This window comes from Monodon monoceros, unplaced genomic scaffold (assembly GCF_005190385.1).
Source record: "Monodon monoceros isolate NGI ecotype Baffin Bay Population unplaced genomic scaffold, NGI_Narwhal_1 Super_Scaffold_16, whole genome shotgun sequence".
NCBI classification, from domain to species: Eukaryota; Metazoa; Chordata; class Mammalia; order Artiodactyla; family Monodontidae; genus Monodon; species Monodon monoceros.
Window position 1 is genome coordinate 63,875,048 of NW_021703772.1, and position 26,145 is coordinate 63,901,192.

Here is a 26,145-nt window from a genome sequence, read left to right on the forward strand (position 1 = left end):
TTCCAAAATGTGTTTTAGTCTTAACAGAGCAAGCCTAAGTCTTTCCCTTGAAATTGAAAAGTTTATTAAAATAGCAAAGAAAAGAAATTAGGTTATTCCGAACTTATCTGTTCTTAGTGATTTACCTGCTGAAGTCCAGCGATCATTGAGTGCTCTCACCTTATCCCTTTAATAACGAAATGTGGAGGAGCAGCTTCTCCATAGCAGTCTCTTTGTTCCCTCTCCTTTCCTAACTTTTCCCTAAAAAGACAGTGTGCGTGCTCTTGCCCTCACCCTTCCTCTATAGTGGGCAGTAGGAATCTAGTGGCTAGGTTTCCCTGCGGGCTTTTAGGAAGCAGAAGCAGGGCATCTGTGGGAAGCCCTTGACTTATGAGCATCCAGGGGGTACTGCTCTTCCGAGCGCTCAACCAGACAGAGATACCCAGATAAGCCTGGAACTATATGTCACCCTCTCCCCTTAAAATCTCTGCTCCTGAGCCTGTTGTCTGTTGATATGGGTAAACAGTTTTGCTCCACTTAAGAACAGTAAGCCCAGTTTCAGACAGAGCTTAGCAGAGCTCTCAACTCTAGGGCCAGAATCTTTAGGCTTGCCTGATGCCACGGAGAAAACAATATGGCATCTGTTTTCCCACAAAGGCACATGGTGACATGTTTCTGACTCTGATGGAGTCCTGGAGTGTAACCTCCAAATGACTAACAAGTACTGGAATGGGCGAGGGTGGGGAGCCCACTCTGTGAGTCTTGTTCATCCTCTTGCCACCGGGCAGCGAGTCCTTCCCCTGTGCAGCCTTCACAGTACCGCAGTTTTGCTCATGGCACAGTAGCCACACAGATCTGGGCTGTTCTCACAGAAAAAATATTCTGAAGTTATGCACTGATCTTTGGTAAACCTGCCCTTGTCTGTTTTTACGTAAGAAACCCGCAAAGGGATATTGAAATTCCTTAGTCATTTTCTTCCTAGCTTGAGACATCTGAATTTTCTCTGTGCTTGAGCATTTATTTGCCACTTTATTTTAGGAGATGTGAAGTCTGCGGATGACCTCCGTTCTGTCACCGCTGCCTTCATAGTAGTAGCAGTTCCCTTGCTGTTTAAGTGTGTGTGTTTAAGGAGAGGGTGGTAGGGATGGAGAGTAGCAGAATGCGGTAGGCATTTGGAAGGTAAAGTAAGAGGTATTCCTGGTCCCAACATCTGAGATGGGAATTCTCTTAAGGACAGCACATCAGACACCTTTGATGCACCTCAGCCCACTCACCTGTAGAGTTTCTCTCCAGCTCTGAATGCTGTGACTGGTCGTAAACCCACTGGGCACAGTCTGTTCATCATTTTGTCTCTGTATGCTCTCTCCTCCCAAGACTCCACGTTGCCTACATGTGTCCTCTATGTGTATCTGAGTTGAATGAGTGAATTTCTCTGCTTGCCTCATTTAAAACTCACCCAGATACATTTGATCACATCTTCTCAGTTAAATGGCCTGTAAAATATTGTTTGAAGTTGAAAGAATTACATATTTGATGCATATTTTTACTTATGTTATTTTTGTCAGAAGAAAGGGAGGGCAAGGTAAGAAAGGATCAAACTCTTCTCTCTGGTTTGCTTTCAAGAACTACCCATTAGGATATTTTAGAATTGCAAAAGTAGTAATATTACTTTATTATTCTAACATTAACAAGAGTCTGTAAGAAAGCATGCTGGTGATCACATGTAAGATAACTGGAGTGAAATGAAATCAAGTCTTTATGCATCCCAAACAAAGGGAGACCATCATCACAGGCATCCTTATTTCCAGCTTTTAAAACTCCTCAAGAGTGGGAATCATTTTTTCATCCGTAACCAATCAAAAGCATGAATAACCTTCTGGGCACAGGAGGTTCCCAGAACAAGCTTGAATCATCAACAGCCAACTTTGATACCAACTCCAAGTCTTTCACATACACAGCTGTGTGGCAGCCAGATTGAGGCTCTAGTTCGTAGGAAGCCTTTCAGGTCATTTTTATTAATGGCCACATCAACCGGCTGGAGGAGATCTGTTTGCTGAGGCGCAGATAAAAATTAGTGTTGTATTTCTTTCCCCCTCCCAGTTGGCTCAGTGGGAGATCCTATTAGTGTTCTAAAAAGTTACATAATTGGCTTGACACCCGCTGCTCACTTGGTGAGCCAAACTGGTTTTTAATGTTGAGAATACAAAACATGGAAGTGTCATCTTCATAACGCCCCATGCTCTCAGTGATAGCGGAGAGCATTTCCGATGACAGATCTGTAGTAACGGTGATGATGAGAGTCACAATTAAATAGCACTCTGAGCTTGGAGCACTGTTCCTTCATGCCTTCCTGAGTCCAAGGAGGCCCTCAATGGTGGAGAGTATGTAATATGAATGACATGTGTGTGCTGTCTTCTGGTGCAAAGGAAAGAAAGTTGTCAGAAATGCTGGTCAAACCATCTGCAAAATGGGTGCTTTTGTTGTGCCTCCTTCCTCAGGAAATTCCCCTAATCCCACAGACAGGATTGCATACCTTAGGCATTGTTTCATTCTTCTGCGTGTCTTTCTACCTTCACGTAAACTGTGATCTTTGATTTAACTGAACAAAGTGGAGAATTTAAATTATTCAGAAGAGAAAGAGATATGGGCTGGATTATCAAGAGAATTCTCAGCTCTTCATGGGTTTATTTCACTTTCTGAGAGTTATGGAGGATTCCAAAGCAGGCCCAGTTACCAGTCTCTTTGTCTCCTTCAAAAGCTTAGCTGGAGGGCTTCCCTGGTGGCGCAGTGGTTGAGAGTCCACCTGCCGATGCAGGGGACACGGGTTCGTGCCCCAGTCCGGGAAGATCCCACCTGCCGTGGAGCAGCTGGGCCCATGAGCCATGGCCGCTGAGCCTGTGCGTCCGGAGCCTGTGCTCCGCAACGGGAGAGACCACAGCAGTGAGAGGCCCGCGTACCGCAAAAAAAAACGAAAACAAAAGCTCAGCTGGAGAGTGCCAGTCTCCCCCTCCCCATCGATTCAAGCATTATTGGGATTCTTAAGGAGAAATAGAGACTTTTACCCCCCTGAAATCTTCTTATGTATGTTGGGTCTTATGGTTAGAATCTACTGTAGGACTCAGTGGAGGATTGGATACCTATACTACTGCTCAGGTTAGGTGAAGGGATAAGAAAGAACAGATCTCAGGGCAGGGGCTAATAACAGACATAAAGAACTCAATGGCGAAAGAGTGTACTTATTACTACTCTTGTTGATATTTAACGAATACTGACTAGAATGCTTGCTGTGTGCCCGGCCCTCCCATGCCTTCTCTCTGATCCTCCTACGAAGTACTTACTGTTTTTGCCTTATTTTACAGAGAGCGATACTAAGACTTGGATAGTTAGGTGAGTTGCCAGAAGATGTCATAAGTAGTCACTGTTGCAAGTCAGTGTTACAGTTGGCATGTGAACTCAAGATGTTGTCTCCAGAATCCAAGCTATGATAGGCTTAGTGGACCAAGCAAGAAAAGTATGTTTTGTGCCCTTTGACTCCCCATGAAACCAACTCAGAGATTTCAGATAGAGGGTAGGAAAGGACATGAGGTGGAGAAGAAGCCAGTTACAAGGAGACGTGCTCCCTTGCCTTTTTTTACTGAAATACAGATAAGTCTGCTGTTGACATTACAGCAGCCTGAAGCAGAGTGCACAGGTGCCGTAGCAGCAGCATTTCCTAACTGGACTTTTCCGCCACCCAGAGCCTTGGTGCCAGGCAGCCGAGCCCACAGCTCGTGTTTAACTGAGTCTTGTCCAGGTTGAGCCCACCCCCCTGGGTGCTGACTGTTGGCTCACTGCTCATGACAGATAGCTTCTTGGCCAGAAATCTCTTCAGTATAACAGACCCCGCTTCCCTCTCCCAGATTCATTCCTAATGTGACATCTGCTCTTTTAATCATAGCTCTGGCCCACATAGCTACTTAAATGCCCACAGCCCAGAAACTCATTTTTTAGGTTGTTTGGATATTTACGTAGGGTTGGTTAACTCCATACCTAGGAGTTTTGTCAGGTGTACTTACATTTAATACAATGTCATGCAGCTGGTAAGGAGGAATAGCGTACCATTTGAGTCAGTTTGATATCTTGAATATTTATTGAGAACTTACGTGGCAGACACCATGGGGAAGACATGACATCGCATCACGGCTCCTCTGGCCCATCTTTTAAATTCTGTACTTTAACTTAGAATGCCCATGATTGTTCACCATTACCATCTCTTTATCTTTCTTATGGATATTTAGTGGCTTGCTTACGTTTGTTATCAACTAATTCTCTGACATTACATTACACTTGGCAAATAATCAGTGATTATTTTATTTTGTCTCACACCAATGGAAGGAGGCTCTCTTGATATGTTAATCATATTGGAAAGGGCCCCTTGACTTTTCTTTCTGAACCCCTACCCCCTCCCTAGTGTAGCGGCACTTATTCTTTGGACTTCCTTTATGAAAAGCACGTCTGTCCACCTTACAGTAAAAAAACAAACAGCAAGTACTTTGCAGGATGTACCGTATAAATATTTCTGTAGAGTGAGAACTCTTCTTTATCCAGCCTGACCTCCTTTATTTTTATTTTTATTTTTTTGTGCGTGGTACGCGGGTCTCTCACTGTTGTGGCCTCTCCCGTTGCGGAGCACAGGCTCCGGACGCGCAGGCTCAGCGGCCATGGCTCACGGGCCCAGCTGCTCCGCGGCATGTGGGATCTTCCTGGACCGGGGCACGAACCCGTGTCCCCTGCATCGGCAGGCGGGCTCTCAACAACTGCGCTCCCAGGGAAGCCCCTTGACCTCCTTTATTGTATTTTCACTTAAGAGATCTAAAAAGCTAAGTCAGTCCCAAAAACTTGTCAAAGATCAACAGACCTGGTTTAAAGGTCAGTCACTTAAAAAAAAATCGTGAAGGAAATCCTTGGGTATATCTTTTCAATCAGTGATTCTAAGATACGGAAAATGTATGAAACCTGCAGTCACGCTAAGTCCTTCACTTTGTGGTGCAGTTACACACGTGGGTGTTGATTAATAAACATTCCCAGCATGTTTTTCAAAATCACTGAATTTTGAGTTATGGCTCCAAATGGTTCCAAGACTCACACATGAAAATCAGTTTTACTATTTGACGATTTGTACAGCATGTGTTTGAACCCTGGCCAACGACTGTTTGGAGCATTTGGAATAAGATATATTACACCAGTCTGCTTTTGAGTCTTGTCCTCAGATATGCCTTTTGTGGAGGAGACAGCGTGGCACCATTGCAGGGTAGCCTCCATGATTCAGCTACGGGTCTTTCCAATTTTGGTGAACTGTGGATACTGGGAATTTTCCAATAAGGACGGTTGGATTTCTGGGTCATCAGTGCCATTTTATTTACTTTCTCTGGGACTGTTGAAGGGATGGTTTCTTCCTGAAACACTGTAATGAGTGCCATACATTAGTGCTCCAGAGGCCAAGAACAAATTTAGTGGTTGCTAAAGTTTATTGTAAATGTTAACTTTTAAAGATTTGCCAGGATCAGATGAGAAGGAAGAAGGCATCACATGGTGGCTGCGTTTTAAGGGCCACTTTACAGTAATAAGAAGAGTCATGCATTCAAGAGCATCACGGGGGTTTTCAAAAGGGCGTCCATGGAAAGCAGATAAGACCAAACTACAGATTTCCGTCTTCCTGCTCGTGGCGATCTTCAGATTTGAAAAAGAAAATCAATTTTGTAAAAATACCTGTAAACACTTCCAGGTATTTGCCCTCACTTTAAGTCATATCATGCAAATAATGAACTCCTTCACAGCCCTTTGACTTTTTGGAATATGTTAATCTGAATGAAGCATCTCACACTCTGCTCTCTGTGCCATTTCAGCCCTATTAGGTCCAAGAATTGGAGAATCACATAATACCAAGTCTGAGAACACAACAAGTGGTTGCTTTTTTTTTGGGCTTGAGAGAGGTTTCGAATTTTTTAATTTTTGTTTTCACATTACCCTGAACAAAGGTCCTGTCCTAATCCAGCCTCCTGACAAGTGTGGCCTGATGTACTCTAATATACATTTATTTCCTTCAGATGCCCATCAACAACCTATCAAATGCCTAGTAACAAGGTTATTTTCTGTGCAACTGTGTATTTTATAAAGCGCCATTTGCGGAAGTAATTTCAGAAATGTCCAACTTGAGGATGTATGCTATCTTTGACAAAGGGTCATCCACACTAGCTTGTAAATACAGTTAATTGTAGGCCATTTCTCTGAAATGGATCAAAAGGGGAAATATTGCTCAACCTCATTTATCATTAAATATAATTGTCTTCAGATCTTACCTGTGGAAAAGCCAAGGAGAACTATGCTTACATTTCTAACCTAGAGGACACTGGAATTAACACTTATTATTCATTAGGCCTTTATAGTTTTCTCCTTCATTGGATGGGTATTTTGTTTTATTTTTATTGAAGGATAATTGACATGCATTATATTAGTTTCAGGTGTGCAACATAGAGATTTGATATTTGTATATTTTTGTGAAGTGTTCGCCACAGTAACATTTGTCACAGTACATAGTTACAGAATTTTTTTTTCTTGTGATGAGAACTTTTAAGATTTATTCTCATAGCAACTTCCAAATATACAATAGAGTATTATTATTTTTAAAAAATTTTATTGAAGTATAGTTGATTTACAGTGTTGTGTTTCTGGTGCACAGCAAAGTGATTCAGTTATACATATATATGTATTCTTTTTCATTTTTTTAATTATGGTTTATCACAGGATATTGAATACAGTTACCTGTGCTGTACGGTAGGACCTTGTTGTTTATCCATCCTATATACAGTACTTTGCATCTGCTAGTCCCAAACTTCCAAACCAATGCTTCCCCCCCTCCTCCCCCTTGGCAACCACAAGTCTGTTATGTGTGTCTGTGAGTCTGTTTCTGTTCAGATAAATTCATTTGTATCGTATTTTAGATCCCACATATGAGTGATATATGGTATTTATCTTTCTCTTTCTGCCTTAGTTTGCTGAGGATGGTGATCTCTAGGTCCATCCATGTAGCTGAAAATGGCATTCTTTTTTATGACTGAGTAATATTCCATACAATACAGTGTAATTCATTATAGTCACCCTGCTGTACATTACAGCCCCATGGCATATTTACTTTATAACTGCAAGTGTGTACCTTTTGACCCCCTTCACCCATTCTCCCCACCGCCACCTCTGGTGACCACCAGTGTATTCTCTGTGTTCATGAGCTTGGGTTTGTTTTGTTTTTTTGCTTGTTTTGCTAATCTTTAATGTAGCTTTCCCTGGATTCAGTTATACATGTAAATCAATAGGAACATTACAAGACTTAGGAAAGTGAAAATAAAGCGTAGTTCTTGCTCCTTTTGTGATCACCTAAGGTTTAAAGACTTCTGTTTTCATTTATTCACTTTATTGCAACTCTACTAATGTTCTTTTATGGCTGACTCTCTTGATTAGTAGCACAAATTCTTTAAAGCTTTTAAGCAAAAAGTGATCCTTTCTGTGTTCTGAAGCAACAAAGTTTGGCGTTCAGCTCAGCACATGTGCAAGTTCTTGGCCAGACACAGAGCTTCCTTTTGAAGTTCAGACAGCCTGCAGCCCACCTGCCTTAACAGCTAGTTAGCCAGCTGTCATGGGGAGGACATAAGTCAGCCTCCTACAGGTTCACAGCAGAGTGTTACCTCTGCTTCCCGTGTATGTTTTAGCTCAAGTGAAAGATCTGTGTTTCATCAGCACACAGACCATCAGACTCCTTCCAGTACTTGCCAGAGTTCCGTCATGAAATCACCCATTGCAGTACTTGGCAAAGACACTCTGGGGGCATCAGGAAGCTGTCCACGTAGGCCATTCATTTCTCCAGGTTCTTTGAGCTCCCTCTACTGAGGTAAATCATCAGGAAACAATGTCCCTTGGCTATATTATTTCAGCTCCCAGCAGAAATGCCATCATTCAGGTAAGATTTAATATGGTGCCTTCAGCACATGGGAGAAAAAAAAATCCCATCTTTTGCACCACATAGTTGAAGACATTTGTATGAAAAAAAGTTCCTGTCTTTTACACCGTAGATTTGAAGACGTTACTCAGTGTCCCTGATAAAGGGGCTTTCATAAAAAATGTCTCCGTGATATTAATGCCAAGGGGGGGAAATGTGCCTTGCATGTTTCCTTTTTGGTAAATTAAGAACTGTATCATGCAGTATTTCCTTTTTTCGTCTTAGCTGCAAGCAAACAGAGCTAAGTTCGGTGCGCTGTTGGAGTACTTGACATCTCAAGCATGTGTAATGTTCCCTTTAACTAATTTCTGTTATTTTCAATAATCAAATGTTTGGTTACATACTTGATTTATTTTGAAAGTACTTGCATCCTTTTTTTGCAAGAATTAAACGAACCAAATCAATAGTTAGCAAGGGAGATGATACTTGGCCATAATAGAGTTTGTAGCATTTGGTGCTTTAAAGAAGTAAGCTTCCATTGTCTTGCAAATTTACTCATTCTGGAACCCTGTAAATACGTTCAGCCCCGCCCACCTCCCCACGTACTATATCAAACTGCATAAATACACCTGCCTTAACCTGATGTCTAGAGCCCAATTGCACATTTATTGAATTCATGTCTTAGGGGTACCTTTATGTTTTTATTGTATAATTGACTTGGCGTGTTGATGCAGGATCCTGATTCATTGAAGAGAGGTTTCCATCACAAAAACATTGATGAGTCTGGGTTTTCTGCAGTAAACCCTAACACACTTCAAACTTTCAGGCACACATGTTAACAAAGGCTGCTTCTATACTTCCATCAGTGGATTATAATCAAGAGGCATACACAAAACCCCTAAGTAAGAAGTGTGCTTAATATTTTTTTCCTGCTACTAAAACACGTGAACTCCAACTCGACTATGTTTCTGTTCTCACCAGCCCTACACGTGAGCCAAGTTTTTGTGTGGTCACTGCATCTCCCTTTTCCCTGTGGGTGAACGTGGGTTCAATAAATATGTTAGCTGGACATTCTGAATGCTGAAAAGGACTGCTACCCATGAAATATGGTTCCACAATCTTGACAGGAAGCAGAGCCCTTACACAGGAATCTGTTTGCTCATGGTTTACCACAGCTCAGATGTAACACAACTGATTTTGTACTGTGTAGGTCAAACATTATTAAAATTTTATGATTAGGCTCTGAAGAGAATATGACAAAAATGTTACCATTTTAAAATTTCTGGGTGGTAGGTACATGTGTATTTGTTTTGTTACTCTTTGCACTGTCCTCTGTGTCTGTCATGATTTTTGAAAGTATGTACTGGAGAAAACCGGATCAGATGTGTTTGTTTAGGTTGGAGAGTGGATCAGGTTGGGGAGAGGAAACAGCTGTATCCTCTTCTTGGCAGGCATGGAGATTTTCAAGAGGTTTCTGTTAAAGAACAAAACCTTAACCTAGTTTGGACTCTTTCCAGATGAAAACTATTGTTTGTAGACAGGAAAGGTGGTTCTTTATGATAATTTTTTGCATGTGATTTATTCATAGGTGTCAGCCTGGTACAGAGCATCAGAAATTTCTGTATGCAAGGCTCTGCATATACACCTCTAATTTAAGTGTCTGCTGTGTGAAATCATAGGCAGCCAGATTGTCTGCTCCCTGCAGGCTGCAAATCTAAAAGGGTCCTTCAGCACGCTCCGCAGCAGTGGGAGGCTTCAGAGTCCTTAGCCTGTGGTTTTAGTTGCAGAAAAACCTGCAGACAACCAGCACATAAGGTCAAATTTTTTGGTATGTCAAGATACCTTATTTAAAGGAACCCGTGTCTGTGCGTGTGCAGGTGTGTACGCTTGCACATATGCATATGTATGTTTGTCACTGCTCTTGTTTTTTTTTTCTTTTCTTTTTTTTTGGTTAAAGGGAACAGTATGATATCCTGATCTATTTGAGATTGATCATGAGCTATGTGATGCTGCATGGCTTCATGTAGACTAGAATTCTGGATGCTACGAACTTATATACTTTCTAGACTATAGGCATAATTCTGGGTGTCGAGGTATAATGCTGAGAGGAATTTTCACTTTCACTTTTTAGGACACTCACTGGTCTAAAAGGCTCTTTTGAGGCAAGTCAAATGCAAGGCCGGGGGTTGGAGGGGAGAGGGAGGTATAGGACTCAGTTACTATTCTCACACTCCTGGAGCACGTGGCTTGTGGTACGTGAAGATACATACATATAGGAGAGCTTTGATTTCAGGCAGGCCTTTGGGGCACGGTGCTGGTGGGTACAGCGGTGGCTCTCCACCTTTACTTCTGCCATCACATCCATCATACATGAAACAGATTCCCATCAACAACACCTGTCATTGCATGCAGTAATTCTTAACTAGGGGCAGGGGGTTACTGGGGGAAAAAACTTCTTTCTTTAGAGCTTGTGCATCCATCCCCTGCCTGCAGCTTGAGAACCACCAGGTGGAGAATAAGGAGCAGTCATCTAGGAATCTCAGTCCCTGGTTTGGGTGTCCTTTCTGCCATGAGTGGCTACTAAGATAGGGCCGACACCTAGTAGGTGATCAATAAGGATTTAGGGAGTGTTGAGTGAATTAACCAGCTGTGTAGCCTTAAGCAAGCCACTTAATCTCTGTGGCTTCTGTTTCCTCACCCGAGGAATGAGGGAAATGGATTAGATGACCTCCAGGGCCCCTTTCAGTTGTAAAATTATATGATTCTGTGATTGGACCTTTACCCCAGAGGAAGATTAATTTGACAGGAGTATGAAGGATGGATAGAGTGAGAGCCAAGAGGTGGGGAATGCTCCTTCCTCTGAATCAGTCTGATATTTCCTTTTATGCCACTATTTTTAAAGCACGCACTTACCTTGGGGTCTTCCCGGTGATTTTACATAGATCAGCTGTCATTCTCTGGGCAGATTGTAAACTCATTCAGGACTGGAACCATGGCTTTCTGCCCACTTCTTTGTGCCTCAAAATTTAAGGCATCACAATGCCTTGTTAGTGGCGTGAGGGAGCCACATGGTGCTTTCACAGTTTGTTTAATCTGTGAGGGAAGCTGAGGAAACTGCAGGTGAGGCAGGGGAAGCAGCAGGTGAGGGTCTGAACTGCAAAGTGAGCTTGGATGAGTCCAGGTGAGTCTCCAGCTTTTACGGCAGTCTAGTTAGCTGACTTAAAGACCCTGTTCTGGGAAAGCCCGGGGTGAGGTAAACGTGGCCTGGCCATAGGAAGCTTCTTTTTTCTCTTCCTGATTCTTTTGTCACTGGCCTTACGCTGTAGGTGTCCTGCAACTTATCGCTACGTTGGCATTTTTCACATCTCATGAAGTACAGCAGTTTTCTTCCTGGGCTACACATTCATCTACCAAAGGTCACACCCTGAGTAATAGCTCTCTCACCTTTTGTGGCCCTTTTCCCTTCTGCTGTACATCTTTAGTTTTAGCAGCAGCTTTCTCTGTGTATATCTGCATGGTGCCTGTGAGTGTGGATAAAATACTCTCTGGTCATTAAACCATTTATTCTCATGTGCAGCAGATAATGGTGGTGACCTGCCCTTGGTCAGTAGTAGTGGAGTCTTAGAGAAATGGATGACCTGAGAAACTTAAGGAAGGTATAGCTAGCCCACGGGTCATGGCAGGTGGCTGGTCATGGTGGGGAGACGGACAAGAGCAGGTCTCAGAGGGTCATGCTAAGGGTTTGGAATCTTGCTTTAAGAATAAGGGGACGGAAATGGAGTTTTTCAGCAAGGGAGTGACCTGACTGGGTTTTCAGGTACAAGCTGACTGACTCCTCTGGAGACCATGAGCTTGAATGTGGAGAGACCAGTTAGGAGCCCCTGCAGTCTCAGGGCCGGGCTGATAGAGCCTCAGGTAAGGGTTGTGCGCTGGCAAAGACGATGTGTAACGTTTATTAAGTTCTAGATCTAGTCCAGACATGCTGTTTCAGACACCTGCTTTTGGATATATCCTTTACCCTCTCTGAGCCCCCTCCATTTCCTCATCTGTAAAATAATAGGGGTAATAGTCATCCCTACCTGAAGGGTTGTTTTGAGCATGGAATGAGATGACACATGTGAAGCCCGAAGCACGTACCAGCAGGTTGTAAATGTTATTAATGATTATTTTCCCCACCTCATAGTTGAGGAAACGGATTCCAGAGGCCAGACAAGCAGCAGGTGGATCTGAACTCAGACCTCTCTCCACAATTTCACAGGCTCACCTCCTTAGCACCTCGCTGCCTCCTGTTATGGAGAGGTGTCCTGTGTCTCTTCCTAAACCCGTGGGAAAGGACGTCAGTTCAGTGCCAAGAGTAGGAAAGAAGCAAGCTGAGTGATGCTCCAACTGACTCCTAGCCCAACATGTTTGAAAGGTCCCCATCCTGCTCCCGAGAGGGGCAGACGCTCTAGGGGTCCAGGAGTCCCTCCGGACTTCCTTGGACATCAGCAACTTTCCCCTCACCTGGAATGTTGTTGGCTAAGAAAATCCCCTGCTGCTTAGGAGGGAGGGGCCACGTCAGGATCCTGGGAAACACTGTACCTGCTGCCCTTACAGGGATCCTGAGTGGTGTTACTCCAACTACATCCTTCAACTTCAGAGCTTGGGGAACTGGTTGACTTTCAGCCTCACTCCAGAGCACCCTGTGATGGAGGGTACGCAGCGCCAATGGCACTTAGAGTTTATGATGCCCTTTGACAATGAGTGGTCTTTGGACTTCTAAGCGTTTTGCTTCCATCTGGTTCTTGGGGGGGGGTGCATGTGCCCCCATATATTTGTTGGCATGGGCTAAGAGACGTTCGTGTGCAGCTGAGGAATGCAAATAGTTCTGAGCTGGCCTTTTAGTTTGGGAGCCCTCCAAAAGCAGTAACTCTTTCAGGTTGTCTTGACATGGTAAATTAAGAGGTGCAGGAAAGTGCTACATCCTGTAAAATATATACTTCAACTGTCCGGGCCTCCTGCACCTCCACCACCAGGAAGGGTACGTGTTCACTCATGTGTTTGTCGTCACCACCCTCTTAGCCAGAGGCCTCCATTGAGTGTTCACTGTGTCCCTTGCAGATGAATTGAAAGAGCAAAAAGAAAACCCCTATGCATGCCAGACCGTATCTTGGAACTTCTCACTTTGAATGGACATAGCAAAAAATAAAATTTAACGAAATTAAGCCCCAATCCTGTTTCGTCGTAACCAGGTGGTGCTGAGTAGAGGTTGCCCCCTTTCAATGTGGAATAACTTTTCCAGCTGGCATAGTCCCCACATTTCCCTGGTTTTTGTTTTTTTTTGTTTTAAATACACTTTCTGCCATACTCCTTTAACGTTCCTGCAGTAGTGCTTTCAAATTGCTTGTGAGAGTATAAACTGATACAACTTAAATGAAAGGGAATTTGACAGTATCTAGCAAATTGTAGATATATATATCCTTTGACCAAGCAATTTTCTTCTAGAAAATTTATTTTTATACTCACATATTTGCCAAGTGACATAAGAACAAGGTTATTCATTGAAGCATTATTTATAATAGTGAAAGACTAGAAACAATCTATTCATAGACTGGTAACTGGTTAAAGAAGGATATGGCATACAACAGAATACTACGTAGCTATAAGCGAACAGAAAAGAATGAGAAAGCTCTCTGTGAACCTATACGGAGAAATTCCAAGGTATATTATTAAGTTAAATAAAAGGCAAGGTGCAGAGCAGCATATAGAATGCTACTACCATCTCCCACTTGAATTAAACAGGCTAGAGGGAACTCTGTATGTGTATTTGCTAGAGCATACGTAGAAAATCTCAGGAAGGATGCACAGAAATCCTACAGCATGATTGCCTCTGTGAGGTAGACCGGGAAGATGAGTGACAGGAGTTGAGAGGGCTAGATTTCATGGAATACCCTATTGTACTTTTTGATTTTTAAGCGATTCTTAAGCCATGTGATTGTATTAGCTATTTTAAGAAAGAAATTTTTCTGCCTGAGCCCTGTAGGCATTTGCATCTGTGATGCAGTATATACTCCAATAAGAAATAAGGGATTGTGCCTTACCAAGTTTAAGAGTTTGTTGTTTTGGGACTTTTTTTTAGGATTGAAAGAGTTTTTTTAATAAGAGTTATTAAAGGTCCCCTGGGTCTTGAAACTGTTGCTCTCAAGTTATTAACGTTGCCTCTGGAAAGTTGCACAGACATAGTGTCTGGCTTTAAATCATACCTATTTTCAGCTTCCCTTAAATCAGGAGTATCTTGTGCCATATCAATTAAAGTAAGTGTACTTTCAATTAAAGGTGTTAAGTATGAGTCCAAAAAAGATTAATTCTTTGTGAAAGGATGACCTTCAGTAGTTAGATCCAATTAGGCATTTTTCCAACTATATTTCATCCTGATGGGACAAGTCTACTACACACAATGAATCACTGTGATCTTTTCAAAGGTGGGTAATTTAGGTTCAGAGTCATAAAAGAATGACGTGACTAGGCAACCTCCATAACTTGAGCCACCGTTGATGTAGATAAAGATTATGGATGTTGGGTATGTATTACTTTTGTGGGATTGATATGTAAAGAATAAGGATGTGCATGATGATATGTTGGTTATGGTTCTCATACCTCTCTGCTCATGACCTTAGTAGAACAAACTAATTTAGACAAGCCTGATCAAAAGAAAAAGAGGAAAGGAACAATGGCATAAATTATGGTCACACCTAATTCCTTTTCATGTTTTCTCCTTCTGTCGTTTCATTATTAAGCACACCATAAAATAACTTGCTTTCCTAGTGATGATTCTTTCTTTTTGAATTGTTGTAGCCCTAATTCACCCTTCGCTGATGCACAGCACACAAAGCGGGGGCATAAATGAATGCTTGCTGATCTTTTTACAGTAACGTGTAAAATGTTGGGGAATATTTGTTTTCGCTCAAAAGTTAAAGGGAATTGAACATCTGTATTTACATTAGGTATTTCCAGTATGGAATTGTTGCTCCTCACTCTGCCACTCATTAACTTTGTAAAAAAAAAAAAACATTGAATGTACTCACCAAAAAATGGGAAACAAGTAATACCTGCTTTGTATATTTCAAAGGTTTATTATCAGGATCAGATGAAATTTGGTATCAGTATTTCTCAAAATGTGGTCCTGTAACCCCCGGGGGGTCCTTGAGACCCTTTCAAGGAGCTTATGAGGTGGAAACTATTTTTATAATAATATTAAGAAAGTATCGGCCTTTTCCTCTCTCATTGTTTCACGTACATACAGTAGAATTTCCAGTAGCTGGCTACATGATACGTGATATTGCAGCAGATTGAATACAAAGGCAAATATAAGAATCCAGCTACCTGAAGACAGACATTACAGAGGTTTACAAAAATAGAAAACAATGCATACTTTTCACTGATTTGTTTTTCTTTTGTAAAGTAAAATAATTTTAGGTAAAAAAAAATTTTTTTTTTTGACATTAACATGTGATGGGCTGATTATTTTCATTTTCAAGTGAATTAATAAATATTTAAAAACTTATCAGTTTTAATACCTAATACAGTAAATATTGATAGATACAACCGACATAAACAAAAGTTCCTTAGGGGGTCCTTGATACTTTTTAAGAATGTAAAAGAGTCCTAAGACCAAAAAGTTTGAGAACTGCTGACGGATATGAAAACACTGTGTAATGTGTGGTGACATTGTAGTTTATGAAGAAAATTCAGGCAACATGCAGACAGCCCTCCCAGTGCAGGCACTGGTTGTTCACTCCACCTCCAGGGCAGGCTTGCTTTCCCTGGTGTCCAAGATGATCTCTGAACCATCTACAGTTGCCTGCAATTTCATGTGTCGGTCATGTGTCTGCTTTTTTAGTGGGAGCATTCACAATTTTCACAGTTTTCAGATTCTCAGAAGGTCCTGAAAGAAGCACAGCTATAGGAATTGCTAATGTCCGCTAGTTCCCATTCTGTCTTCGAGAGGAGTAGCGATAAAGTCGTGGTGCGGACACCCGAGAGGAGACGCTGAGGTTCCAGGCTCTCATGTCGGTAGCCTGGGCTTGGTTGTCTCTGGAGTTCCTGACCCTTTACCTCTCTGGTTGTGGAAGGTATTAGACTTGGGTCAGCTTCTCTAGGCACTGGGAGAAGGGCTTTCTCTCAGTTGGTACCATGCCTTTGTCATCGTTCTGGGCCTCCTCACACTTGGTGTCGTAGGATGTGGTAGGACATAAAGAACCACCATCAGGCTATGGACCAAAAAGGGCCCATAGACTGACATCGTCAAGATTCGGGCACTGTACCTAGAGACCAGGAGATAATTACCAGAGTTTTGGAGTATCAAAGGGTTTGATCAGACTTTCCTGGCACTGGAAGGAGGATGTTCAGGGCTTGGTGTTCAGACCATCTCTGTCTCTGTCTCTGGCACTCTTGGCAGCTGAGCAAAGGGTTGAATGCATACAGAAATTACTATTTCATGTGTCCTACTGCAGTTTCTTAAAAGTTTTTTTTTAAATTAACTTTAATTCTAGCATATGTCGAGAGTTACTCATAATATTTTAGTGTTCTTATGAGAAAATAAAACCATTCTAATTATAACTCACTGGGCTTTACTATTATGTCTTGAAATTAATATGAATGGAAAACTCATATCTTAGGTACTTATTTGTTCCGTATTTCCCCAGTGTCATTTGATATTTTGATTGAATGTACATAATGTGTCTATTGTAGTTTTATGTAAGCATTTTAAATTTCTTAAAAGTTTTATATATTCAGTGGGCAATTTCATAACATTCAGAGGTCCCCCTCTATTTATTTAGATAAAATTTTTAACAACAAAATACACATCTTATTCTGGACATTTTTGTTGTATGATTTAATGTATAGTGCTGTTGTGAAGTTTATCGCTAAGGCTACCTTCCTTGTTTGTTTCACTTTTAAAAATAATTTGAGGGGACTTCCCTGGTGGTACAGTGGTTAAGACTTCACCTTCCAATGCAGGGGGTGTGGGTTCAATCCCTGGTTGGGGAGCTAAGATCCTACAGGCTTCACGGCCAAAAAACCAAAACAAAAAACAGAAGCAATAGTGTGACAAATTCAATGAAAACTTAAAAAATGGTCCACATCAAAAAAAATAATTTGATAAAATACTATTTTCCCAGGAAAAATATGAAAAATGTATTGAATACTATTTATGCTAGACTAAAAGCTTCTGAAATTTTTAATTATGGAATTAAATTTAAGGTTACTGATTTAGTGTAGATTTTATAAAAGGAGCATTTAGTTTTGGAATTTTGTGATACAATCATGTTTGTATAAGGTAAATTCAATCAGTTAAACAATATCTCCCTTTATTCTTGTCATAACTGCCTCTTCCAGTGGAAGAAGTATTTAGAAGTAACCCACAACTATTAAATGCTATCTATATGTCAGTAGCATCTTGTAAAAATTGGAATACATTTAGTTTGGTTAAACTCTGCTTCATTAGATTTTAATGCGCTATTTGTTATGTATTTCAGGAATTCCAGAAAGGAACTTAATGATATACGATTTGAGTTTACTCCAGGAAGAGGTAAGCTTTAATTGAAATTATCATTTTATTGCTACCAAGAGCATTTCAGAAATTGATTACTAGCATATGGTTATAATTTGCTATTCAAAAATGTGTTCTCTAAAATCAAAGGAGGGAAGGAAGGAAGAAAGGAAGGATTTGCAATAATTGTGGGGAATCCAAACTGAACCCACTACTGACTGCATGAATTCCAGTGACACGTGCTGCACAGAATATACGCACTTATAAATTACATCTGTTAGCTCGACCATGAAAAGAAGTGCTGGCGTGGTGATTCGGGGCCTAAAGGACATTATGATGAGTGTGATGAGACGCGCGTAGCAGTCTTAATTAGGGTTGAGCAACAAACAGTGACATCAGACCAAAAGGTAGCATACTTTGCCTCTCTGTTGTCGGTTCAGATTACACGAAGCCTGTGCTGAGGAGTATCTGGGCCTCTACTTGCTGCAGGCACCGCTAGGAAACTTGGTAGGAACAGTGCTAGTCTTGCAGCTGAATATAATTTTAGTATTTTGAGTAGTTATTAAAATAGTTTCAAGGCTAGACTGGTTGCTCTTTTAGCGCCTGGATGCCTGGAAGTCATTGAGCCATGTCCTGTTTCTTGGTGTCTCTAGCACCTGGCAGGTGCCTGGTATGCACAAGAATCTCAAGTCATTTTGGTTAATTATTGGATACAGGCTTTGGAGATCACGACTTCAGTTGTTAAACAAAAATTGCTCTTTGCACTCTTTAGTTCATAACCAAAACAATCTAGAGAAGTGAAAAACAGATGCTAATGCTAAGACTGGGGCTGTTCACCTTGATCTCTGGTTTCAGACTTTTATATACATGAAAACAGCCTCGATGTCTCATTAGTCTTATACATTTGAACATATTAATATATGTAAGCTAATAACATTCTCTATTTTATGTATTAGAACTCCACGTAAATTTTTATTCGATTAAATAAATTGTATTTGCTAAAATCTTGAAAACCCGAAACTTTCTAGCTTGATAGCTAGTCAATCAGTTAACTGCTTGACCTCCCTGCTATTATCAACTGTAAGAAGACACAAACTCAAATGCTTCCAGGAGCCAAAGTGAATGGTGGGAACTTCAGAAAACCAAAGAGTTCTGTCTAAATACATTCAAGTTCAGTGCCCACCGAACAAAATATGTTCCTGGGCCATAGGTGGTCAGTCATAGATTCACTGGCCCTGATGTCTAGTCCCCTGTAAACACAAAGATTTCATGATTTCCAGTATATTTGAATTAAATTAAACATATCTTTTTACAAAGGAAATGTGAATAAGGCCCTGGTGAATTTGCTAACTGATCTTTCTTTCCGGGGGCAATCTTTGACAATTTAGAGTCAGTCTGTGAAATTAAACAGTTGCCGGTTGCTGTTATCAAAAAGCTGTTTTGTCATAATATAAAGATATGGAGCAGCCAATACTGTAATAAAATCTAGCAATTATATAATAAATGTTTCAAGTATAGTAAGTAAAAGAATTCTTATTTTAAGGGTTTCTTTTCATCTGATTGTGTAAGATTGACAGTGGCAATAAGAATCAATTTTAATTTCAAAGGTACCAAGGAAATGAATTCCTGAGTTGAGGATTGCTGGGGATAAGACGGCCTTATCAGCGTTACCTGGCCCTTTGTGCTAGCTTTGGCAACCTCATTTGCCATGGTTAGATTCAGAGTCTCTGCTTTTGTTGCCCAGACAGAAACCATAGTGCTCGCTTCCTGATGATAGCTGGCCTTCCCTGGGGAGCGAGCACAGCCGTTTAGTCTCAGAAACACCATAGCTATATCACTGTACCTCTGTGATTACTGATGCTGTCTGCATTTGAGATGTTGTTTGCGCTCGATCTGTGCATGCATACCATGTGTACTATGTCTCTGGTGTATACACAGATAAATATATACATCATTGAGTGTATAATAGGAACATATCAAATATTCTGTCGTCATTTGAGGGCAAGCCCTTTGTGTTTACTATGTTGCTGTAATGATCTAGAAAGCAGGGCGTACGTGATTATGATTATTTAACCCGTTTACACATTAAGAATGTCAAGCAGCTTAAAGAAAAATAAATTACCAATTACCTTCAAGTTTTTGTTCTAAACTATTACTGATATATTACTTAACATGCATGAAAAATAACTGCTTAATGGCACACACACAGACAAGGAATATTTCCATTTTGACCAACCAGCACAACCCTTTTGCTATTTTAATATGACTCATTTGGTACCCAAGAGTCCTGAAAATAGTCAGAGGTGCTGTACACTTTGATCATTTGGGAACGTTAATTTGCTTCCGTACTGCTTTAGTGCTAGCCCTCAATGTGACTTTGTTGATTATTCCATTCTTAACTACTTTCTTTGATTATAGCTCCTTACTCAAGTGTAAGATCTTACTGATACTTTAGAGATGGTGGTAACACATCCAGTTGCTTTTAACCACTGACTACTCTGTGCCCGGTGTCTACGAGGCAGGCACTTTAATTCAATAGGCTTCTTTCCCTGAAGTTTCTAGTGGCATCCAGGAAGATGGCGATTGTGAGGCTGAATGTTCTAAAGCTACATCATTTTCAGAGTGGAGCCTTTCATTATGCTACCTTGGGTTCCATGCTATGAGAGGTTTTATCTCTGAGAGAATTTTATAAGGTGTTTCTTGTACTTCTAACAGTTAAGGACAAGGCCCAAGATAAGCCCACCTTTTTTTTTTTTTAAGCCCACCTTGTATGGAATTTCATTGTTTAGTCAGATTCCTATGTTTTTCTTTTCCATTTTCTTCATTCCATTTCACTGAATGAGTAAAATGATAGAATACCACAGTTTCTCTCAAAGTACAAAGAATATATATCAGCTCTCAACTTGTTATTGGAGATTTAGGAAATAGGGCCATGTGTGAGGGAGAAAGAGCACAAGGGTGTAAGGAGCATTTCACATGACCTTTGGCTGCCTCACCATCATCAATTACCATTTGTTGAGTAATTACTATGAGTCAGACCCTGGGCTGATAAGCACATTAAAGCCCAGTGTGAAAGATAATTGTACCTTCAGCTATGTGCTCATGCAGGTACACACACATACACACACCCCACACACTTGAGCCCACTTACATAATCACCACATGTGAAACACAGACTAAGCAGGGAAACCCAGTCTGTGTTGAGGAAAGGCTTTGGCATAGCAAACTGCAGTTCAGTTTAGGTGCTTGTTTGATTCAGGAGCTATGCTTTCCCATTTTCTTCTTATCCAGCTATAGTATGGGCTATTTGTGAGAATATCAGGCCGCCATGGAGACCATGTCATCTCCCTTGTGAAAACGTAGGGGTTCATAATGGTTCTTTGAGCACATGGCAATTTATCAATTTCCCTTTACAAAGTCTTCAAACAGACTTCTCACTATTATCGTGTTCGTGTATAACCTCTCAATTAAGTAATTTCAGTTATATTCACTTGCTACAGCCTGTTCAGTCCCATCTTTATGAGATTGCTAACTCCTGTCACTTATCATTGAGAAACTACATTCTTTTATCCAACCACATTTTCTAAGAGAATGAGTCTGTTGCTATCAAATGATCAATGTCATGTTAAAGGATTTTCTTAATAGCATAAATTTAAAGAGCTCATCTTAATAGTCCAACAAGCTCATAGGCTGTTTGTACCAAATATAAGGTTGTATCAAATGCTAGTCTTCAACCTTTGCCATAAATTCTAACTCGGTAGCTACTAATGATAGAAAAGGATTGATGGTGGCTGGAGTTTACCTTGGCAAGAAAGAAGAGCAGTGTTCATAGGGAACAGTTATGAGCTAACTTCTAGAGGGGCATTTGAGAATAATTCAGATAGTAGACAAAGGGTAATAGTTTTTTGGTTCAATAAAAATGAAACAATAAGTTTGTAAAGCCTCTGTTGAATAAGGAGCAGGATGCAAATTGTACATGGCAAAAGTATTTCACATTTTGCTTCTGATTTTTCCTCCTGATAGAATCTGAACTGTTGAATTGAAACACACATGGATGATTTTTCTAAATGAAAAAATCTATATTTTACATTGTACTGGATTTTGGGGTTTTATTATATGGTTACTGATACACCTTCCTTTCACGTTTGGGCAGATACGGCAGACGGAGTTTCTCAGGAGCTCTTCTCTGCTGGCTTAGTCGATGGTCATGATGTAGTTATAGGTAAGTCACTTTTTAATGCATGTAGTGTCATTTTGTTGATACATCAAATGGAAATGCACTTAGAAACAAAAGTTTTCATAAAGGAATAATTCTGTGAATTTCTGAAAATTTCTTGAGTTCTTATCTTTTATGTGAAATAGGTATATTTAAGAGTCATATTTAACTTCCTGTTTCGAAAGCTCTTAAATGTAATTCTGTCCCATTTGTCTGGATGTGATTTATCCAATGCAGAACGTCACTTATTGGAGATAAAACAGAGAACCTAGAAGACTGAAACGTCCATGACATAGCAAACCCAAGATACTATAAATTCCATGCAGCAAAGTATGGGAACTTCTGAGGTCCTTTCTCTGAGTTTCTCTATTCTTTTTCCTAGCTCTTAGTAAGGTTCATTCATTATAAAGTTTTAGGTTGGTTAGGACTTAACTATCATTCAGGCCAGTTCTACCATTGTGTAGACAAGGAAGCGAATTCCTAAAGTGATTCAATGGTTTGTCCAGGGCCATGCAGCTGGGTTGTGGCAGAATCACCACACTTTGAGACTGTGGCTCTTTCTACTACTTTTAGAATCAAGAAAAAGCTGCGTGGAAATAGGGGAGCCTGCTAGCTCTAGGCATGCTGATAGGAGCAAGAAATGACTGCTGGCCAAGCAAGGCGGAAAAGCTGTGTAGAGGCAGAAAGTGTCATCTAAGAAAAAGCATAGCCTGATTCTCCCTAGGGTGAGGGTGAGGGTGAAGGGCTCCACACTCTTCAGCAAATTCTGAGTTTATGAAGATTTTATGATGTAGCCTATTACTGCATATTGGTAATGAAGACCCTAAGTAATAAGGATGAGTTAATATTAATTATGACATTATGTTCATTATATTGTTAATTATATATAATATAATTATAATAACACTATAATAGTATTATGATAAAAGTTTCTTTTAAAATATTCAAATCAAAACCAATCCTTGAAATAGCTTGGGCCCCTTAAATGATATGTTTTAACTTTTAAAAAAAATCACTTACTTGAAATAAATCCTTCCCCCAAAATACTGGGGTGTGTCACTAAGAGGGAGCTTGAGGTAGATGTACTTACCCACCAGAATAGTTTGTTCTGGGCTTCCCTGGTGGTGCAGTGGTTGGGAGTCCGCCTGCCAATCTAGGGGGCATGGGGTCGTGCCCGGGTCCGGGAGGATCCCATATGCTGCAGAGCGGCTGGGCCCGTGAGCCATGGCCGCTGGGCCTGCGCGTCCGGAGCCTGTGCTCCGCAACGGGAGAGGCCACAACAGTGAGAGGCCCGCGTACCGCAAAAAAAAATGATAATAATAAATAAACAATAAATAAATAAGCAGAAAGCTTCTGTTTTTCTATGCTGTATTTATTCTTCCCCAAATTTTTCATTTTGCCTTTTTCCCCTTCTTAGAGCTGAAGTGTAGAGTGTTGGAGTGAGACTGAGCATGTGCACTTGTTCCTTATCTAGCAGTACTGACCACACCTCACAGGGACAGCTCACCTAAGAGTTACAACGTCTGCATATTTCATTTGATCATCACATCAGTTCTCTAAGGTGGAGAGGACAGGTTTTAATCAATATTTTATGGACAAAAAAGGGAGGTCAAAAGAAGTTTCTGGGTTATTATAACTTGTCATAGTCCCTGAACATGGATCTTGTGATTCCAAGCCCAGAGCCTAATCCTGAACCTGACACTCTGTGTACAATTAATCCAATATCTTTAGCCTTGAAGAAGGGACCTAGATAATTTTAACTGGTTTCGGTGTCTCTTGGGAAAAAAAAAAAATAGCTTGCCCTTACCTGTTTTTCCTGTATCAGTAGATGATTTATATTCTAAGTGTTGACTATTTGATAGACAGGTGAAATGTGTTTAATTCTGTCCCCTCTAACCCATCTCAGCCCCTCCTGCATCACTTACCTCCCTCTTTACTAGATTTGTCCCGCCAGCACATGGACATGTTTTTGTCTCCCATTCTAAAACCCTCTCTTTACTCCACCTCCCATTACAGCTACTTCTCTTCATCCCCTTGCAACTAAAGTCCTCAAAAGAATTGCCCCTGACTTCAGTTCTTCTTCTACCACTGTCTCTTGAACTCACTCCAGTCAACTTCCTCATTCCACTCAGACTATTTTTTCCAAAGCCATATCTGGGGAAGGCACACCCTTGGTAGATAAAATGGCAAATGCAAAGATAGATGTGGCCGGAGTGGAGTGAGCAAGATGGAGGGAGAGAAGATACATGATCTGTGAATGACTGCCTGCCACGCTCCTAAATCCAGTGGTTAATTCTCAGTGACCTGTCAGCAGCATTGGGCATAGTGGACAATGCCCTGCTCCATAAGTGTTTTCATTTGGTTTTTAAGACTCCATTCTCTCTTGGTTCTCCCACCTTATTTATGCTTCCTTCTTAGTCTTTTTTTTTTGTTTTGATTTTTTGTTTTTTTGCGGTACGTGGGCCTCTCACCGCTGTGGCCTCTCCCGTTGTGGAGCACAGGCTCCGGACGCTCAGGCTCAGCGGCCATGGCTCACGGGCCCAGCCGCTCCGCGGCATGTGGGATCTTCCCGGACCGGGGCACGAACCCGCGTCCCCTGCATCGGCAGGCGGACTCTCAACCACTGTGCCACCAGGGAAGCCCTTTAGTCTTTTTTGCTGGTTCCTCTTCATCTCTTTGACCCAGAAATATTGACATGTCCAAGGACTCTTTCCCTGGATTTCTCCTCTTTTCTCTAGTCACTCACATCCTTGGTGATACCATCTGGTTTCATGGTATTAATGCCTTCCAGTTTCTAACTCCCACATTTGTATCTCCAGCACAGACCTATCCTTTGAATTCCAGACTCATATTCAGCTCTCTTTGGCATCTTCGCATAGAAGGCTAATCACTGTCGCAGGTTTAATTAACATCTCCAAGAACCAGCCTCTGTTGTTCCTCCCAATCTGCCCCTCCAGCAGCCTTGTACCCTAAGTTGATGTCAGCTCCATCGTTTCAGGTGCATAAGCCCAAAACCTAAGAGTTGTCCTTGACTTTTCTTTCTCTCATAGTCAATATGCAGCCTATCTAAATGTACCTGAGACCCAGCCATTATCCACCATCTCCCATCCTGTTTCAGACCCCTCTCATCTCTCAGTTGAATTATTGCCTTCATCTAGTCACTGGTCTCCCTGCTTATGACTTTGCCTCCTTTCAGCCTATTCTCATCACAGCAGCCAGAGAGATACAAGTAAAACATAAGTCAGATACAAAAGGCCACACATATTATGATTCCATGTATATGAAATGACCACAATATGCGAATCTGTAGAGTCAGGACATAGAGTAGTGGTTGCCAGGGCCTGAGAGGGACAGGGAAAAGGGGAGTGACTGCTTAGGGGTCGTGGGCTTCTCTTTGTAGTGCTGAAAGCATTCTGGAATTAGAAGTGGTGATGGTTGTACAACCTTGTGACTATACTAAAAACCACTGAATTGTGCCCTTTAAAAGGGTGAGTTTTATGATATATGAATTACATCTCAATAAAAAAATGTGAGCGAGATCACATTAATGCTTTAAATAAAACTCTAATAGCTCTCCATCCCACATCTCAGTGGCTTACAATCCTCTATATGATCTGTCCCCTGTCATTTCTCAGACCCTTCCCTCTCTTTGGCTCTCCCTCTTCCCCATTTCACCCCAGCCACACTGGCTTTTGTACTTGGAATTCTCCTTCCCCAGGTACACCTGGGTATCTCCTAGTGCTTAAATGCTGCCTCTCAAAGGGGCCTTCCCTGCCCGGCCTACTTAGAATTGCAACCCGCTCCCAACTCTCTACCCCCATCCTTACTTAAGTACTTTACCTAGTCTCTCCCCCATCTAATAGGCTATATTTCATTTATTCATTATTTAACTGTATAGGATTTTCCCTTGAGCATAAGTTTCTAGAAGGCCAGGATTTTCGTTTTGTTAAGTGCTATTTTCCCAGTGCCCCAAACTGTACATTTCATATAGTAGCCACTCAGGAACTTGTTAGAGATAAACAAATACTACCTTGAAATATAGAGATATCTCGTTAACACTTTCTAAAGAAGGCTATTTTAAGTATAGGATTCAATTATTTTAAGAATCTTGCTTTCAAGAGTACAGAATTCGAGTGACATTTCACAAATATGAAATACATTCACTTGACAAAGTTTGCACCAAAAATAGTCCAGTTCAATTGAGAACATTGGCACGTAGAGGTCTGGGTGATTTCTTGTGTGTGTATTTTTTCAGTTTCCATAATATAAAACAGCTAACATTTAAATAGATTAAACATTCCTTTTTTTCCCCCACCAGAATTTCCTCTTGAATCAGAGTAAATCCTTCGGGCAATATAAAAAAAACTGAATAAAGCAGTAGTATATGTTACGGTGCAGTGAGTGTTATGACTTTTACTATAATGTGGCAAACAGAATGTTACAAAAAAA

At 41.0% G+C, this 26,145-nt stretch overlaps 1 protein-coding gene across 2 annotated transcripts in view; it reads left to right on the forward strand.

Annotated features, from left to right (window-relative positions):
• Nucleotides 1-26,145, forward strand: part of STK39 (serine/threonine kinase 39) — a 307,207-nt gene that overhangs the window by 231,933 nt on the left and 49,129 nt on the right. For both annotated transcript variants that reach the window (XM_029224873.1, XM_029224874.1), the window contains exons 15-16: nt 17,467-17,519; nt 21,634-21,702. In XM_029224873.1, the coding sequence (XP_029080706.1) occupies nt 17,467-17,519; nt 21,634-21,702 (122 nt within the window). The remainder of the gene's footprint in view (nt 1-17,466; nt 17,520-21,633; nt 21,703-26,145) is intronic.